Source organism: Hemibagrus wyckioides, linkage group LG18 (assembly GCF_019097595.1).
Source record: "Hemibagrus wyckioides isolate EC202008001 linkage group LG18, SWU_Hwy_1.0, whole genome shotgun sequence".
NCBI classification, from domain to species: Eukaryota; Metazoa; Chordata; class Actinopteri; order Siluriformes; family Bagridae; genus Hemibagrus; species Hemibagrus wyckioides.
In genome coordinates, this window is record NC_080727.1 from 8,938,441 (window position 1) to 8,958,497 (window position 20,057).

Here is a 20,057-nt window from a genome sequence, read left to right on the forward strand (position 1 = left end):
TTGGCTGATCTTAAACTTTTCGGTATGATTATACTTGTTTATATGACTGTATGAATTTTGTGATTTATGTATGAGCTGTTTTATATAGCAGTAGGGATTTTGCAGAGCTCATTTTCAATGCTGTGGTCTTGGATGTAGCCTTTCTTTTTCTGGCTAGCATTTCTGTTCATAAACCGTTTAGTGGATGCTGACGTATCTGGCATTGGTTTCTGGGCTTCACATTAAATTTTTCAGGAGGCCCTCTTCGTAGGTCTGTAGAAACACTTGGTCATAGTTGGACGTTATTCAGTACTGGGCAGTGCCACTTTTTTCCCAGTGTGATGTCATGTCAGTGATTATCGTACATAAAGAAGAATTGCAATTTGTTAACCCTTGTTTGCCCCTTACTTTTTTGCTCCCATGGAACACAAGAGTTAACAAATTGCAATTCTTTCTTCCATATGTCAGATAATTGACCAGGACATAGCTGGGAGGTTAACACATCCAAATATTATATAACTGTAGTGTATGTATGGTCTCTTAACTCCGTTAAACAATAATGTCACACCTTTAATGTTTGAAATTTCTCTCTGCTAGATTTGTGTGTGATATAAGCAATACTTCCTCTTTATTTTGCCTACACATGCAACCTGAAACTGAAACGCTGGAGGTCTGGAAAAACTTGTCTGGTCAGATGATCCCCTTTTCTGCTGATGATCAGGCAGATGAGGATCACAGCAGGGTGTCTGTTGTGATTAAAGTTTTTCCTGCTATTGTCCACATTTACGAGTGTACCCTCAATACAGGAGAAACGGTATTTGTATTGAGCAACAGTTTTAGACTTTTTGTATTGAGCAACAGTTTTAGACTTGGCAGTAATAGTCTTTTTTTTTGTTGCAGCTTATCATGCTACTTTAGGATCTTAGGAATTAAGCGAAGGAGGAAGGAAATCAGCAGCATGTGTTCATACTGAATAAGAGTTGCTGAATCAGTGTGTATCGTGACCTTTTTCTTACTTCCACTACAGACTGTCATAACATTTTTTGTGCTGAGGATGAGACTCTTGTTCAGTATGAAGTACAGTTTGTACATCAAAATGCATTACATGAGTAAGGAAGATTGTATGAAGACAAAAGTGACACAAGACTGAAGTGTCAAACTGCTTCTTACTACTGTGGGCAATATATATATATAAATATATAAAAGGCCACATTCAGCTAGAAATAAGATGTCATAGTATAGCTGGATGGCTTTTCTGCTTCATCATGTGCAGCAGCAAAAGACACTGGTGTAATTTTTTGACTCTAGTCTCTCATTTGAAGCTCATGTAGATATTATTAGCATAGCCTTCTTCCATCTCTGAAATATTGTTAACATAAGAAATCCATGCAGAAAAGTTTTTTTTTCTTACTAGAACTAGAAGATATGACCACATCACCTTTATCTTATTCACACTGCGTTGTTTCCCAATCAGAATCATGATAAAGTGCAGTGCATGGTAGATAGTGTGTTTTATCAGGTTAGAGTTCAGCAGTCTGAAGGCCTTTAAGACAAAGAGGTGTGATATCTGATGCCTTGATACCTTCTGTCTGATGATAGCGGCGAGAGCAGTCCATGGCGTGGGTGGCTGGAGTCTCTAGATAATCCAGGGTGCCAGGACAAGTGGAAGAACACAAGGTGTGTGCTTTGCTCACACACCCCCTGGTGGAGATGTCCTGGAGGGAAAGCTGCTCACCTTCACCCACGTTCTGGGCTGTCCATACCACTCTCTCTTGGTCAAGGGCGATGCTTTTCCCATGGTGGTGATGCAGCCAATCAGGATGCTCTCCACAGTGCATGCGTAAAATGATGTACACATGTAAACAATCTCCTTCCCTCTCCCACAGTGTTGCCAGGATAAGTTGCTGATGCATGTTCCAGAAGACTTGGAATACCAAGTTTTATTACTTAAAAATATAGCCGAAAGGAGTTTAAAACAAACAACAAAAAAATGTGTGGGTGTGACAATGAATGATAGTCAGGCTAGGCAAGCATACCACAGGCTTTACACATTGGTAGGAAATTGATGTGTTGACCAGCAGCTAAGAAGTGAGTTTGAGATCAATAATGAGTGTAGTACAGTCAGTAATGTCTGCTAAAAAGTCACATTTGTCACTGTTTCTTTTCTTTAAAAAAAAAAAAAAAAAATTCACTAAAACATTATCAAATATTTCAGGGCGTTGATATTGATATGATCTGAGCACATTAAATGCACCAAACGCAATGATTGTGCTTAGAATAATTCATAATAATAATAAAATCTTCCTTGCTTACGATCTGTCAAGCTAATGTAATCAACATCTGATCTTCCTTACAGAATTGTATTCCAGTCCACTTTATGTACTTAATCTTGACCCAATTATACCATGATTATACCATGACCTGGTTCATACCTTCCATCGTCCATGTAGGCCTTCTCTGGGATTTCCTGTTATTCTAATTACAGGAAATCCCAGAGAAAGCCTACATGGACAATGGATACAAAATAAACCCTGTACCTCTGAAACAAACAGCTCACAGAACAATACAACCGGACTTCAAATGAGAATATAGAGTAAAATGTTTGGCATTCTCTTTTTAAACTATCCTTTAATTTTTAGGTTGAGAATAATTATATTTCAAACTTAACCTAAACATCATTGGTCATCATCAGTAACTCTTAAATCTACACCGTTAACATTTCAGCCATCCAGTACAGAAAATCCATTTATTCAAAAGAAAGACTTGACACTGAATCAGTGCTGAGGAGTTTTAATGCATCTGTACCACAACCTCTTAGGTGAGCTATAACTGTGCTTATCCAATGAATACAGTATAAAATCTGACATTACATCAAACAGGCAGTAGACAAAGAGCAGGATCTATGAAAGTAGCACTTTAAAAATGCATTAAATACAAAACTAAAAGACATTCAGTATTTACTAGAGATAAGTCTCTGTATAATGTGCATTACATTTGGTGTCGCCAAATCTAAATACAAACACATTAATATACTCTTAAGGAAGAAATCCCTGTAAAGGCGTCTAATTTGTGCTTCAGACATCAGACATGATTGACGGAGTAGGGTTAGGGAGGGATGTCTGTCTGCTGACTGGTCACTGGGCATTCAGTGGGACTTCCTGAAACAAAAGCAAAATTAGTCATTAAATGCCAGAGTATAATCACTAAATTTGAAACTTTAAGTCATGTAATAAAACAAGGAAGAAAGTTTGGCCTAAATGAGCAGTATGGATGGCAATTTCATGCACACACACACACACACACACACACACAATTCAGAACACTGCCAAGAAAACAAGAGTCTGGAGACATGCTAGATTTTTATTTCTGCACAACATGCAAATTGTGAAAGTTTAATGCAAACATACAAAATCCTCTCAACATATACATCATCACTAAAACTAACCTTCCATCTCTGGGTCTTTTATCCCCAAAACATTGAAATACTTAGACTGTAACAGAGAGGTTACAGAACAGGGTGAGAAAAGAGAGACAGAGAGAGATTAGTACCAGTGTGCTAGATACTCTCCATAACCGAGTCATTTTATAAAAGGTGCAGTAGGAGCCTACACGTTTTATCTAGTTATTATAGTGTCTGTGTAAAAGTCTGTGTGTGAGCTGTTACTACAGAAACTATAACGTATTAGAATAGGTGCATTAAAATCAACCTGTTGATTAGGTTACAGGTGGAAACTACCTGTGCTGTTACACCTGTGCTGAGACATCTTGTTACCATTTAGACTATATAAAGAATATAAATACACCTATGACAACATTTTAAATTATTAATACACTACATAATATTTAAAGATTAAACCTGAAGTCAAAGTTTCAGCTCTATGATTTTTTTTTCTGTTGCATTTTGGCAGACACCCTTATCCAGAGCGACTTGCATTTTATCTCATTTTATACAACTGAGCAATTAAGGGTTAAGGGCCTTGCTCTATTGCACAGCAGTGGCAAAAAAAAGGTAATCATGGGTGTTTTTTGCTTACTGGTTAACATTATGACCACCTGCCTAATATTGTGTTAGTCCCCTTTTTGCTGCTAAAACAGCCCTGACCCATCATGCACTGTGTATTCTAACACAGCATGTGGACTTCACTACGAGAGGGGCGAACACACTGGACCTTGTTTACACCAACATTCCCGGCGCGTATCGTGCGGGGCCCCGACCCCACTTCGGCTAATCAGACCACATCTCTGTTATGTTGACTCCAGCATACAGACCACTCGTTAGACGAACCAAACCGGTTCTGAAACAGGTTAAAACCTGGCCAGCAGGAGCCATCTCTGCTCTTCAGGACTGTTCTGAGTGCACTGACTGGGACATGTTTAGGGAGGCTGCAACCATCGGCGACTCTGTTGACTTGGAGGAATACACAGCAATCAGTGACCGGGTACATCGGGAAATGTATCGATGGCGTGACTGTCTCCAAGACCATCACCACACGCTCCAACCAGAAGCCATGGATGACTGCGAAAGTGCGTGCTCTCCTGAAGTCGAGAGACTCCGCCTTCAGAGCAGGGGACAGGGCGGCCTTAAAAACAGCAAGGACCTAACTGTCCCGAGCCATCAGAGGCACGAAGCACGCGCACGCCCACGCCCAGAGAATCCACGGACACTTCCAGGACAGCAGAGACTCCTGGCGCATGTGGCAGGGCATCCAAGCAATCACCAACTTGGTTTATTTAAAAAAAAAAAAAAAAAAAAAAAAAAAAAAAAAAAAATCCAATTTTAGGCGAATGGTATCCTAAGTCTGTAACCTATTGAACCAGTGTTAATGTTTTCAATGATAGTGACTTAAAGCACTTTTGTATTCCGCTCTGGATAAGAGCGTCTGCCAAATGCCAGAAATGTAAATGTAAATGAAGAGAACTCTATGCAGAGTTAACCCAGCGAAGTCTGCTGGACCAGACAACATTCCTGGCAGAGTGCTCAGGGAGTGCAGAACAGTTAGCAGATGTCTTTACTGATATGTTCAACATCTCGCTGAGCAGCTCCATCATCCAGCCTCAAGACAACGACCATCGTCCCTCTGCTGAATCTACGGTTTCCTGCCTCAATGATTATAGTCCCGTCGCACTCACACCAATCGCGATGAAATGCTTCGAGAGGCTCGTCATGAGGCACATCAAGTCACAGCTACTACCCTCACTGGACCCCTTGCAGTTTGCGTATCGTCCTAAGTGCTCCATGGACGATGCCATCACCACAACCCTCCATCTGGCCCTCACACACCTGGACTGTAAGGACTCCTACGTCGAATGCTGTTCATAGATTTCAGTTCAGCATTCAACACAATCATCCCTCAGCAGCTGATTGAGAAGCTGAGCCTGCTGGGCCTGAACACCTCTCTCTGCAACTGGATCCTGGATTTCCTGACTGGGAGACCTCAGTCAGTCCAGATCGGGAGCAGTATCTCCAGCACCACCACACTGAGCACTGGAGCTCCTCCATTGGTGTGTGCTCAGTCCATTGCTGTTCACTCTGCTGACTCATGACTGTGCAGCAATGCACAGCTCCAACCACATCGTCAAGTTTGCCGATGACACGACCGTGGTGGGTCTCATCAGCAAGAACGACGAGTCAGCATACAGAGAGGAGGTGCAACATCTAACAGCCTGGTGCAGAGCCAACAACCTCTCCCTGAATGTCGACAAGACTAAAGAGATAGTTGTTGACTTCAGGAGAGCACAGAGTCTCTGCTTTCTCTGCAGATTCTCTCAGATTCTCTGCTGTTCATCGACGGATCCTCGGTGGATCTACTTCCTACTTCAGCGCCTCTACTTCCTGAGGAGGCTGAGGAAAGCCCATCTCACTTCCCCCATCCTGACTGTGTTCTACAGAGGGACCATCAAGAGCATCCTGAGCAGCTGCATCACTGCCTGGTTTGGGAACTGCATCATCTCAGATCGCAAGACCCTTCAGCGGATAGTGAGGACAGCTGAGAAGATCATCGGAGTCTCTCTTCCCTCTATCATGGACATTCACACCGGACGCTGCATCCGCAAAGCCAACAGCATTGTGGCTGACCCCACACACCCCTCACACACACTCTTCACCCTCCTGCCATCTGGAAAGAGGTACCGCAGCATTCGGGCCCTCACAACCAGACTGTGTAACAGTTTCTTTCCTCAAGCCATCAGGCTCCTCAACACCCTGGACTGAACACTCTCTCTCTCTCACACACACACACACACACACACACACACACTCAGGACTGAACTGTATACAACTCTCTGTCTCTCTCACACATATACACACACACAAACTCTCTCTCTCGCCTGCGTGGACGCGCACACACACACACACACACACACACAATTTATATTGTTCATTACTTATTGCACTACCTCAACCTGTCATCTGCTGCTATAGTTATATTTATATTTATTTCTATCTGCACTACCTCAACCGCTGCTTTTGTATTTTTGCACAATATTTTTTTACATCATTTCATTTTATCTTATTTTATTTCACTTACATTCCATTACACTTGGTCTTTTCTTTCTTTTTCGGCGCTAAGTGTCCTGTGTTTTTTGTGTTGTCTTTCTTGTATTTTTTTTTTTTTTTCTTTGCACTGTCTTGTCTATGCTCAGTTTGCACCCAGCTGCACACTGTGCACTTTACGTGGCTAAGACAAACTTCTGTCCTAGCTCTGTGGTGGTGTTTTTTTTGTTGAACTTTGTTGTTGTATGTTTATGTAGCACCAGGTCCTGGAGAAACATTGTTTCATTTCACTATGTACTGCGTCAGCTATATGTGGTTGAAATGACAATAAAGCTTCTTGAATCTTGAATTTTGAACCTTTCTATCAGAACCAGCATTAACTTCTTCAGCAATTTCAGCAACAGTAGCTCGTCTGTTGGATCGGATCACACGGGCCAGCCTTCACTCCCAACGTGCATCAATGAGCCTTGACCACCCATGACCCTGTCGCCGGTTCACCACTGTTCCTTCCTTGGACCACTTTTGATAGATACTGACCACTGCAGACCGGGAACACCCCACAAGAGCTGCAGTTTTGGAGATGCTCTGATCCAGTGGTCTAGCCATCACAATTTGTCCCTTGTCAAACTTGCTCAATCCTTATGCTTGTCCATTTTTCCTGCTTCTAACATCAACTTTGAGGACAAAATGTTCACTTGCTGCCAAATATATCCCACCCACTAACAGGTGCCATGATGAGGAGATCATCAGTGTTGTTCACTTCACCTCTCAGTGCTCATAATGTTATGCCTGATCGGTGTAAATATGGTATCATAGTACGTTCTATACTAGACACACAAAGAATTTTTATGTAATTATTTATTGAATACACATATTATTTGATGATGTCAGTACCTTTAAAAGCAACATTTGTTTTTGATTCATTACATTTTCGTTATCCGCTTGAAATGAAATTTTTTTAATGCCATACATTTTGTCTTTGTGTTATTATAATTATCAATTAGTTATTTATTTATAAGATATAATCTACTTAACCAAACATCAGTGGTGTTACTGTTTAGTGGAGAGTTATTGTGTTGCGGTTTTTTTCGTTAGTCACTGTGACCATTTCAGTCTTCCTGAATTAGCAGTGAAAAAATAAATGAGGACGACTGTGCTAACTCACCTCAAGGTTTCCTCGTGCTTTCTTTAACACTCTGTGTGTCAGTGACACTAGAAAGATAAACAGTAGTAGTTAAAGATAAAAGTTAAGTACTGTACAGGAGTTACACCTAAGTCTGTTTTGTGATGTGTGTATGTCTTACACTGCTCGATGATGATCCGCTCCATGCCTTCTTTGAGCTGATTGGTAGATCTCAGGCGTTTGACAGTGCTGGTCAGCATTCGCTCCTGCTGAGACAGTCTGCTTTTCAGCTGAGTGATCTCACTCCTCAGCACTTCACTCTGTACCAGTAGATAAAATGTAAAAAGGGGTTAAGCTAAACACAATCTTTTAGTAAAACTGTGTGTAAAAATGTACTTGTAGGACAAACAGAACTAAAACTGTTCTATTATTCAAATGCACATATCGATAAATGCCAATAACCATTAAATTCATCTCTCTCAAATTCAGCACTCATCTGTGGCACAGAGGATTTACTTTTTTAATCATGTCCACAAAAACTCCAGGAATGGCTCACAGAGCTGAAACACCAAACTGAGGATTGAACAGTGTGAAGGTATGTCTCCTAAATATGGTGTGTACTAAACCAACATAATGATCCCACTAACCCCACAAAATGAACCGTATTACTGAATATGAATGAATAAAACAAAAGATAAACCATCTTTGCATTTGTTTGATCAGTAATGGCAAAGCTAGTTGTTGTTAGTTTCTCAAATGGCATATTTTATTTGCAAATAAACTATTTTCAACTATTACCTGCAATATTTTCTTTAGAGCTTTAACAGCTTTATGGTAAACCATTATCTGCACCAACAAAAAGAAAGGTGTTGAATCATTGTGCTACCCTGTAGGGAGGTGTGTGTGTGTTTTTGTGTGGATACAGGTGTATTACCTGCTGAGTGTGTGTGAGGTCTCCTGCGGGCAGCGTTACTCTCCAGAGCAGCTTTAGCAGTCGCCCAGCTTCCTCTAGGACCTGCTGCATGGTGCTCACACTGCTCGAAAAACCGGCAGACTCCACGAACTGACACATACACACACAAATAATAATTAATAGGAAATAATACAAATACTATGCACGGTAGTAGTATGTGCTTGACTGTAATTAGTGTGTGTGTGTGTGTGAGATGATGTAGGGAAATATGTAAATTAATAAATAAATAGGTGAATAATGATGTCAGGAAAGTTGAAATTAACATTCATCCATGGATTTAGTCATCAAACCATGTAATTTAGGATGGTCTTCATCCTAGTCCTGTTTTTAGATTAAAACCTGAGTCATTTTATCTAGCATTCAACTTGACAGATAAAGCTAATTCTCTGTCATCATAAAAAAAAAAAGTTAAACGACAGCTTATTTAGAGGAAAATTTTATTACAGTGTTTCAGAATAGCTAGCTACATGGCTTAGACGTTCAGGTCCTTCTTTGAGCCAAACAGACTCATGTATGATGCATGTTGTCTGAGAGTCCATGCCAGACATGTATTTATTTTTAATGAATTTTCCCAGCACATCTTATAACAAAAAATATTTTATCCTGCAATATGAGTGTGTGTCTACTTTAATCCTGAAGTGTAATCTAGTTGTTGTGTGTACATGGTTGAAGTTAGTGTGTTCACGTGTTTGTGTGCGTCTTCTGACCCTGTCCTGTAGTTGTTTATCCATGGCTGCAGTGATTCTTTTGGCCTCTCTGATCTGTTTGCTTAGAGCGCTGTAATCCTCTATGAGGCCCAGAACATGACGCCCATATCGATCTGCCCACAGCCTGTGACCTGGAACCAGTCGGGACAAAGCCGGAGAACCATCTCGCACAGAGCTAGAGCTGTCTGCACACACACACACACACACACACACGCACGCACGGTGAAATCTTTTTGTATGCAGGTTATTCACATCTTCACAGGAACCAGATGTTTATGCAATCGAACATGCAAATCCGCAAAACAGAACAATGTACCGTATGCAGCGCTGGAGGGGTCAGTGTGTGAGTGCTGGTGTAGCATCTCTGATTTACCTCCTTCATCTGAAACAGACAGAGAGAGAGAGAGAGAATATAACTGTATATTGCTGCTAATATATGACAAAAAATGTTACCATGATACAGAACAAATGTTACCAAACAGTAAACAATTTACAGTCAGGCATATAATTGGTTAGGAGGTGATAGCTGGTGTCAATTTTGTAGCCCCAGCTGGGACATGGTGGGAGATGTGGAATACTCCAGAGGTAACTCAAAGTGGAAAAATTTGCCAGATCAAGATGTAGTGAAAAGCAACTAAAAGCTATTGCAGCTCCAACCATAGTATCAAGCTGCTAACTGAATAGCTGAATAAGGTGTATATGTGGTATGAGGCAAGAAGTAGAAAGAGATAGATGTATGACAGCAGAATTTATATCTCTCACATAAACCAGAAAGAGCTTAGGTGAGTCTCAATATGATCTAATATAATTACAAGGGGTTGCATTATAGGATCCTCGCCTTTATTTCTGTCTATAATGATGAGAAATTCTAAAATAACTCTGTTGCACGTATTATGTACTATGAGTTGTAATACTACTTCTGATGAGTAAAACTGCCATCTAGTGGACTGAAACAGAAATGTTGCTGCTAACAGATTGAAGGACAGTATTGTGGTCAGTATTTTTTTAATCTAAAATCATTGGGATAACTAATGTCACTAATACTAATATTGGGGTTATTAATACCAAATAACTCTCAGTTGTTCCCAGAGTTAAATTTAACTGGCTTACATATCGACTCCATTTACCTAAACTTATTTTAATGTGAATTTTAAATCTAATAGCAGATATGTATTTGTGTTTGTATACCTGCTTGTGGGAGGAGATAGTTGATGTTGATGGTAGATGGAGGATCAGTTTGGGTCAGTAGCTGTTGTTCCAGTTTTTGTCTCAGTGCGGTGTTGGTCTGGATACTTCTCTCAAGCTGTAAACGGAGACGCCGTACTTCATTCAACAACTCCTTCAGATCCACTTCAGAAGACTCAGAACCACCACGCTCCTCTTCTACACACACGAACACAATACATATAACTACTGCAAACCATTTTTTTTTCTGTGTGTGTGTATATATATGTATGTATGTATGTATGTATGTATGTATGTACATATGTACAGATTGTACCTGAGTGGGTGTTTACTGAGTTCCTGATCTGTTCATGAACCTGGAGTTCAACCTGCACTGATTGTAGAAGTTGCTGAGTGTCTGCCAACTGCTGCTTTTGGAGATTTTGATCACACTGCAGCCTACAAACACACACAATTACTTTACACACCCATACACACAGACAATATTTAACAGAAATTCCTGTCTTAGTAGTTTAGTTCCAGACTGCAGCCTAAACATACATGTCCCTTTTCAGGAACACAGGACCTTCAGATGTATTTCCAGAAAAAAATTCATACTTCACTTCATTTTTATTAGCATGTGAGTAGATCTACTAGCTGTATTGTGAATACTTGTGTTATGGCTGTTATCTATATTTTTATTGTTATCCTGTTTGTGGTGTGTGTGTGTTACCTGTACAGGCTGTTCTGCAATTGTGTGCGTTCCTCACGCAGCATTTCACACTCTTTTCTGCTAAGCTCAAGTTTGGCCGTGCGTCTGGACAAAGTCTCTCTCAGACAGTCATTCTCCTTCTGTTTATCTGTATAGACACAAAATTTGTTCAGTAAAAATAAAAAAGATATTCAAATCACTTTCGACTTTTCATATTAATATTATATATATTAATTACTTATTAAAATAATATTATTATATTAATTATTAATATAATATTAATATTATTTTTCATTTAATTATTATTATATTATTCATTGAATTTGAAGTTAAATATGTGTCTGTGTGTATACCTCTTGCTGCCAGGTTAAGTTGTTCTTTAAGTGTGTGGTTCTGAGCCCAAAGGTAATGGATATCACTGTTAAGCATACTTGGATCTTCTGAGCCAGCAATAAAGATGCGAGTATCTGCTGTAATATAAATAAAATACCTTGCATATCTTTTTCACAATCCTGTAAATCTTGCAGCAGCACACTCCTCGAAAGTTTATGCATCTAGAGGACCACTGTGTATTTGTGTGAGGGTATGCGTGTGGGTGTACCTGGGTCTCTCTCAGCCTGCTTAAGTTTTCTCTCCAGCTGCTCTCGTAGTCTCTCATTGGTGCGGATTGTTTCCTCCAAGCGCTGACGTAGAGCTCGGACCTCCTGCAGGTGCTCCATTAACAAATCTAGACAGAAATAAAGACAGAGAGAGACATAAAGAGGGGGTGGGGGTGACGTTAAAAAATAAAACAATATGGGACAGTATTAGAAAAGATTAAAAAAAAAAAAAAAAGAAACTACAGAATCTCTACCTGAGCTGATACTTGTGTGCACTGACTCATTCTGAGTCTGCTGGGTGTCTGTGGTTTGGCTCTGGGAGTGTGTGTGCGTGACTGATGAGCTGCTTTGAGTGTGTGTGGTCAGTGTGATGTCCTGATTGTGTGTGTGTGTAAGGATGGAGTGAGTGAGGTCGAGTTCGCTCCTCAGTGTGGCATTAAGCTCTTCACTCTTTCTCAGCTGTTCTTGCAGACGGCTGTTATCCTTCTGTAGAGTATAAACACGTCCCTCTTCACCCGGAGATCTATTCAATTCACCAGCCACACAAACTGATGAAGGATGAAGCTCAGAGTCAGGAACACTCTTGCCACCGCTCGACTTCATACCTGTTGACCAAAACCAAACAGCACATATAGTCTTGACTGTTTGACACCTATAAATATACCTACATATAATCACACACACACACGGAAAGAGAACTTGCCGAAGACAATCCATAAATTAAAAAATATTCACAGCATCCTGACTCTAATTTCCTCTCAGCCACATCATGGGTCCTGGTGGATTGTTAAAATTCATTTTACAATTGCTTATCCTTCCATGCAGAACCTATCAGACTTTAGTCAGTCATGTGTGATGTCAGTTAAATAGCATCTTCCTAAAAGACTGAAATAGCTGGAAGCTAGCCTTATCCTGTTGTGCCTGAGTATATCCACAAGTTAGAACCACTCATGTACCGTTCTGATAACTGACTCTATATGTAATCTTTGGAGCTCTGAGAAACCTGAACTTGCTAAGAGTAGCTATAACTAACGTCTACCTGACAAAGTATTAAGATAAGCAAGTTAGCTCCTCAGAGAACGAAAGCCTCAGCAGTACACAGCTCTTGAAGTACAAAAATTCTCATCATTTACCTGACACAGCCAAGGTTTCAGCAAGAATGTACGCTTAGGAAGGGTGTTTAGATCCTCTCACACTCACACACAAAAGCCCTCTGGAATAAGAGGTTAAACCTGATAGGCCTGGTAAATAATATATTTTCAAGGACTGCAACTGGACACTGTTCACATCATTCGGTCGACTATACCACAATTTTAAGACTGTGAATTGATAGGAAAACAAGTGCAATTACACAAACTGGTGCACTGATTTAGAGCTTAACTTGGACAAAACTGGGATATATATTTTTAATTAACTGTAGAAAAATATAACTTCATAACCTGAATAATTCACCATAAGTGCACTGATTATTGTGATTATTATTGTGCAGTGATTATTATTTAAACAAAAAATGTGTAACTTTCTGACTTTCAGAACAATACACTTGTATAAAAGTGACTGACCAGAATAGAGCATTAAAAAATATCTAATATATGACTATGTGAAACCAAACAACCTTTAGAGACCTCTGTGCTACACTATTTTCAATTCATTTTGATTCAATTTTATTTGTATAGCATTATTAACAATATACACTGTCTGAAAGCAGCGTTACAGAAATTAGAAATTAGTAAAATATACTTTTCATAAAAAATTTTAAGTAATTACAGAATAAAAGTGACAAAATTTTAAATTTAGATTTATATTTATCCCTAATGAACAAGCCTGGGGCAATGGTGGTAAGGATAAACTCCCTGAGACGATATAAAGAAGAAACCTTGAGAGAAACCAGACCATTCAAAAGGGAATCCATGACAATAATAGTGGGATTAAAAAAAGACGTGGAATGGGATTTCTCTTTCAGGTCAGTTATGGCTGTGTGTGGTGGTGAGTGATACCTTCAGTTGCTCCCCTGTCGGTGAGTGTGTGAAGGTCGTGCAGACTGTCGTGTACAGAAACAGTACTGTCGTTAGAGACTCTGTCACTCATCTCAGACTCTAACTCCTGGTGAATACCAGGAACTTTGCCAAGCAGCTGAGCCTTCAGCTGCTGAATGAGCTTCTCCTTCTCCTGGAGCTCGGCTGTAAATCTGACACAGACACAAACGGCTGATTAACAGGCATCTGAGCAGCTACCAGCTACATGTAGCTGGGTACAAACACACATTAATGAACCCAACTTATTCTCGATTCTGACTGGACAAAGGTTTATTAAAATGTTTGTATAAGAGCAGCGTTGACACATCACACCACCCTGTCATTGCTTATTCTTTTAATAACAGCACATCCTGTTATGTTTTATTTCTTAAATAATGAAGTTCACTCAGAAGAATAAAGCCAAATCTGCAAGAAACAATTAAATGTGAAGGAATAATATGGTGCTGTTTAAGAAAGATGCTCAAACTAGAGCATATCACTTTAAAAAAGTAATCTTAACTACTGAGAAAAAGAAGAAAAGCATTGCTGAGCAAAAAGACAGAGGCAACAGGCATAGCCAACCAAGGTAAACCTTATCAATAATTCACACAGTGTAATAAGCTCAGCTCAAACAAATACATGCACTAAAGAAAATCTGGAGAGATACTGTAACAAAATCAGAAGTTCATTCTTCACACTCAAGGTCATTAAAGACAATGCAATTAAAGATTAATTTCAGATATGTTAAAAAGAAAAAGAGAAGAAGACTCAAAGTGAGCTCCTAGCACACACACACACACACACTGCACTCAGGGTCCAGGTAGCCCCACTCACAGGTGTACATGCTGTTTCGTTGCCAAAGCAAGGTTCTGGTTCTGCCTACACAAATAGGCAATCTGCAACCGGTGCTGCTCTCTGTCACGTTCTAGCCGACTGCGCAGCCACTGCAGTTCCTCCAGCAGCCACACAAGCTTCCTGATACAGCAATGGTGCATAGCACAAGTATTGACATGCTTAAATTAGCAGCTGTACCGTTACTGCTGTGAAGTGAAAGGCTTCTAGTGATGAATTATACACCTATCAGCCACAACATTAAACCAGCTGCCTAATATTGTGTAGGTCCTCCTTATGAAACAGAAACTTCTCATTGAGGCATGGACTCCACATAGAACTCTGAAGGTGTTGTGTGGTATCTGGCACAAAGATGAGGTAAGCAAACATCTTTGTCAACTATTACTGAATAATTTTTGCAGTGTGGCAGGGCACTTTATTTTGCTAAAAGCAGCCACTGCCATTAGGGAATACCATGGCTGGTCTTGGTCTGCAAAATGTTTAGGTGGGTTGAATGTGTCAAGGGGGCAAATGAATATCAGGACCATAAGTTTTCCAGCAGGACATCGCTCAGAGCATCACATTGCCTCCGTCATCTTGCCTTCTTCCCAAAGAGCATCCTGGAGCCATATCTTTCCCTGGTAAGTGATGCACACGCATCCAGCCCTCCACATGATGTAAAAGAAAACATGATTCATCAGACCAAAGCACCTGGATCTGTTCTGATGCTCATATGCCCCCTGTAGACACTTTCAGTAGTAAAAAGGAGTCAGCATGGGCACTCTGACTGGTCTGCAGATACAATTTCTATATGCAGCAAGCTGTGATTCACTGTCTGTTCTAATATCTCTCTATCATAACATTAACTGTTTCAGCAATTTGTGCAACAGTAGCTCTTCCTGGGCTTCATGCATCACTGAGCCTTGGGCACCCATGAACATGTCGCCAGTTCACCGGTTGTCCTTACTTGGGTCATTTTTGCTGTTCTGGAGATGTTCTGACCCAGCCATCCCAATCTGGCCCACAAGTCTCTCAGATCCTTACCCTTGCTGATTTTCCCTGTTTCTGACTGTTTACTTGCTGCCTAATATATCCCACCCCTTAACAGATACCATTGTTATGAGATAATTAACGCTATTTTCACCTTTCAACGTTCTAAAGTTATGGCTGATCAGTGTATCTTTCCACTACAAAAAGTAGCAGTCAAATTTGGGACATACATTTTGCAGGCATGTGAATAAAAGGCATTTTTAAAATGCCTGCATAAAAGTGCACTGCGGGGTGACAGGCCAGAACTAAACTGATTATTCCTTTGTTTGTGAGTTATATAACATTATTTTCCTAGAATTTACAAAGTGCATGCCAAGTGGTTAGTCCTACATGTGTTAGAACACTATTATGATATCACGTTTTTCCTCATGTATGACGTATGTGTGCATATGCATAGAGACCCACCTCTGAAACGGCTCTAGTCCCGGCAACTCAACGTTTTCCACATGAGGATCTGCTGAGTAATAAAAATGATGTGATTAGGTAAATAGTACTATGCTGAGACATATGTGAGGGTATGCACATAATAAGAAGCCAAAGCCAAACACTAATACAAAATTTTACATAAATATTTCTAATTAAATAATATATATAAATATAAATAATATATTTTTAACCAAGACAAATACACTTTTAGCTTTCCAAGAACAAGTCATATCACATTTAAAACTAAGCTTTATGAAATATTAATTCAGTCAATTTTAAGTCTGTGACAAGTTATGCAACTCAAAAGCGATTCAAGTCAAGAACTGCTTTACTCACCTTGCTCCAGTTTGTCCAGCAGGCTGAGACTCCGGTCCAGGTGTTTTTGAAGTGTTGTATTTAGGGCACTCTGCCCATCGTTAGGTTGCATCAGTTCCTCTAGTGCCCCCCGAAGCTCCAGCAGCTGCTTGCGCTGTTCAGCACCAAGCGTTCGTGAAACTCTTATTTGCTCACGTAATTCACACAACTCTCGTGCCTGAGACTGCACCAGAGACTCCATCCTGCAGAAAAAAATATTCAATAGCTTAAACATGTCACTTAAAATCTATCAAGAACCTAAAAGCTATAATGCAAGACACCTGACAAACAAGTAAACAATCAATAAGTAAACACATTACAATAGCAATAGTTTTATCATAGCGGTCACAGTGAAGTAAAAGTTCCCAGAATGTAAAGATGCAGTCATAAATGTTCACCATATTGCATTTGGAGGTGGGTTTTGTTAAACTAACCGGGATGGAGAAGCAGACTCATTACTCCTGTTGATTGTACGCTCTCTCTCCAGTTCAATGGTAAGCTGGGAAATCTGTGCCTTCATTGCTGCACTTTCCTCCTCTTCCTCACAGGTGAGAACCTTGGCAGTCAGGCACTTCTTGGGCAGCAGTCGCTGAAGTTGGGCAATAACCTTTTGCTGACTTTTGACCTGTGACCTGAGTTGCAAGAGCTCATGGGTGGGGTCAGATTTGGGGTCATGTTGACGGGGAGAGCTGAGATCAGGTGAGCTTGGATAAGACGGGCTGGATGCTGTCGTATCTAAATTGTCGGCTGAGGTGAATTCGGACAGAGCAGGGTCCAAACACGCAACACCATCTACATCTGAGACACACAATGAACAAAACAAACATATACACACAACACAAATGCATTAATATATTAAAGTTGAAATTCAAGTATGTAGAATTTGGGAGAAGCGAAGGAACCAATTAGTCTGAACTTGGTGCTACAGGAAGACAGCATGACCATGCAACAATGAGGAAATGGGGTCCTTGAAAAAGTTTGACATCACCAAGTATGATTCACCTCCAAGAGACCATGTTAAGCATGCTGAAACAATAGTTAGTATCAGGAATCTTTCCATTATTTCATCACATTTCTGATGTGCACCATAGAGTGGCAAGAACATGCAGCATTTAGTCAGTACCAGTTCCTTTCCCATTATCTAGCTGTTCCACGGTCACTTAACAGCTACCAGTCTGGGAATGTGAAAGATAGCGCATGCATCTTCTGGGACACATAAAGCCAGTGCACATTTCTTAACTGCTCTCTTTTGTTTAGCATGCACAGATACCTAGGATTGGCTGGAATAAAATTAAGCGACAGAAAATGCATGACAAGTCCAGTAAGCAGGTAAGAAATGCTAGATTTGGTAGATTCCCCACACAAAGAGTGCAATAGAAAGAGAGAGTTAGTGTTGCTAATTCTTTCTTTTCTACCTGTGCTACTGCCCTCTTCTCTTTCCACCTCCGTCTCACTCCTTCCACTTGTCTCGTAGCCAAGGTCCTGTGTATCCACCTGAATACCCTTATCATCCTGTTCACTACGAGGTGCTAGGATGCATGAGCATGAGCAATGGCTTGTGAGTGATCCAGCTTCCATGTTATTGTATATAACATGCTTTGTGCCAACAACACATTTTACATGTTTACACAGTGTTGTAAACAACAGTTATAATCCTTTAGTGTCATTATCATGAGTGCATGCTTAACACACCTACAGGATACAGCAACTTGGCACACTTCAGCTTTTAAAGGTAACTTTAGTCACTTTTATCAGGAGCTGCTAACCCCTCTCTTACACTTGTAGAACTCACCGGACTAATGCGCTTAACAATGCATGACAAGTAACAGTTGTCATTTAGACGTTATTTGTTTCATGACTATTGACACAATGTTTGCTATGTTCGGTTGACCTTTCATATAAAGTGCATGAATATCAAATAGTGAGGCTTTGCTTACTTTTGCGTCGCTCAGATTGTTTATCCTTCTTGGACGAGTTCTGCAGAGCAATGATGGACTGAGCAGAAGCCAGTTTCTCCTCCAGCTTCTGACACATTTTCTGCTTCTCCTTTAAGGCCTTCTGCAAGCTCTCCAACTGGACAACATCATCATGCTTTAAGCCACTGTCTCCTTTAACTTTAAGTGCCTCCTCAAGCTCCCAAATCTTCAGAGCATGCTGTTTAAAGATCTGGACAATCATTGTTAGATTTTTGTGGAGGTTCAGGTGTGGACTTCCTGATTGATCAGGATCCCAGGTTTCTGATATTTTCTGTTGATCCTGTTTCTGCTGTCCTTGTGAAATTGGGGTGCTTGTCTTTTGCTGTGCAGCACCTGAAATCTGTAAGGTGTGCTGTACTGGTTTGTGCTGAAATGGACCCACAATAGTGCTGTGGCTTATATCTGTACAGCCAGAGCTCACAAACCTATCTCTTTCCAGGAGTGCCTTCTGAAGCCTGTCCAAGTTCTGTTCAAGCTCTGTGTTGGTCAAGATTTCAGGACCATGCAAAAGCTGATCAGTCTTTGAATTATAATCTGCAAGAGACCCTACTGCTTGTTCTGCTGCAAATAAACACTCAGAAAGACACGCAGCCAGTCTATGTTGCCCCTCTTCATATTCATTTATCATATCCTCATGTGGACTTGTGCACTTGTGGCTGCAAGTCAAATCCTGGCCATTGGCAGTGCTGTTTTGTTGAGCATACAGTTTTGTAATAGTTTCTTCTGCAGTCCTGAGCTTTTCCTGCAACTCTGCATTCAGCCTGCACTGCTGCAACAGTGATTCCTGAAGGGTTTCGGCTTGGCGTTGCAGGTCCGACGTTGAACCTCCATCTGGGCAGATGGACTCCTTAGGAGTGCCTGTGGAAGCATTTTTCTGCTCCTGCAAGGCCTTGATCTGGTTGAGCAGGAACTCAAGCCTCTCACACAAGGCTTGTGGGTCATTCTGACCAGAGAAAGAGCTTTCAGGCTGATCAGATGAGGTCAGAGATGCAATGGCAGCCTCGGCTGTGTTTAAGCACTCTAGCAGCTGAATGTTGAGTCGATCTTTTTCCTGCACAACTCGTTGAAGCTCAGTGCACTGCTGTTGCAGTGTTGAATCAGATCCCAAACTGGGCTGGCCCAGGCCACTTTCAGAATCCAGGTTACAAGCTGTAAGGTATGCAATTGTGGACTCGGCAGCATGCAAGGCTTCCAGGTATTGACCATTCAATTGCTCCTTCTCTTGAAGCTCAGCCTGGAGCTCTTCCCAATTCTGCATCTGAAACTGAAGCTTGGAGATGAGCTCTTCCTTTTCCTGGCATTCTTGGTTCAGTAACTCCAGTTGGGATAAGAGTTCTGGCTGTGGAAAGTCAGATATATTCTTTGAATTTTGCCTGGCTTCACCATTGTGTTTACTCTCAGGGTATGTGTTTCGCCTGGACTCAGAATCCCAAAGAGCCTCGAAACTGCTACCTGGAGAACTTTGATTAGCGGCCCCACTGAGGCCTCTGTTCCTTTGGCTGTGCTGCTCAGAATCTGTTGTACTAAGTTGCTCAGTACTTTCCTCTGTGTCGTGATAAGTCCGTCCCTGCCTGTCCCTTTGCTTTGAAGGTCTCACTGCTACTGGCAACCGTGATTTTGTGTGTGCCTGTAAAGCAAAACATTAGGTTAGGTAT

The 20,057-nt window shown here is 40.8% G+C and overlaps 1 protein-coding gene across 8 annotated transcripts in view; it reads right to left on the reverse strand.

The window, feature by feature from the left end:
• Positions 1-2,734: 2,734 nt before the first annotated feature.
• The window catches only part of cdk5rap2 (CDK5 regulatory subunit associated protein 2), a 44,266-nt gene continuing 26,943 nt past the window's right edge, over positions 2,735-20,057 (reverse strand). For 3 of the 8 annotated variants that reach the window (XM_058414963.1, XM_058414962.1, XM_058414968.1), the window contains exons 32-50: positions 18,364-20,029; positions 17,842-17,955; positions 16,861-17,224; positions 16,409-16,629; positions 16,052-16,103; positions 13,748-13,938; positions 12,005-12,355; positions 11,753-11,878; positions 11,505-11,621; positions 11,173-11,299; positions 10,777-10,898; positions 10,464-10,658; positions 9,592-9,657; positions 9,276-9,460; positions 8,530-8,658; positions 7,777-7,915; positions 7,638-7,684; positions 3,425-3,470; positions 2,735-3,137 (exon numbers count right to left, since the gene is read on the reverse strand). In XM_058414963.1, coding sequence (XP_058270946.1) covers positions 3,085-3,137; positions 3,425-3,470; positions 7,638-7,684; positions 7,777-7,915; positions 8,530-8,658; positions 9,276-9,460; positions 9,592-9,657; positions 10,464-10,658; positions 10,777-10,898; positions 11,173-11,299; positions 11,505-11,621; positions 11,753-11,878; positions 12,005-12,355; positions 13,748-13,938; positions 16,052-16,103; positions 16,409-16,629; positions 16,861-17,224; positions 17,842-17,955; positions 18,364-20,029 — 4,311 coding nt within the window. In that variant the 3' untranslated portion in view covers positions 2,735-3,084. The remainder of the gene's footprint in view (positions 3,138-3,424; positions 3,471-7,637; positions 7,685-7,776; positions 7,916-8,529; positions 8,659-9,275; positions 9,461-9,591; positions 9,658-10,463; positions 10,659-10,776; positions 10,899-11,172; positions 11,300-11,504; positions 11,622-11,752; positions 11,879-12,004; positions 12,356-13,747; positions 13,939-16,051; positions 16,104-16,408; positions 16,630-16,860; positions 17,225-17,841; positions 17,956-18,363; positions 20,030-20,057) is intronic. The other 5 variants (XM_058414965.1, XM_058414964.1, XM_058414970.1 and 2 more) reach the window with 5 other exon arrangements.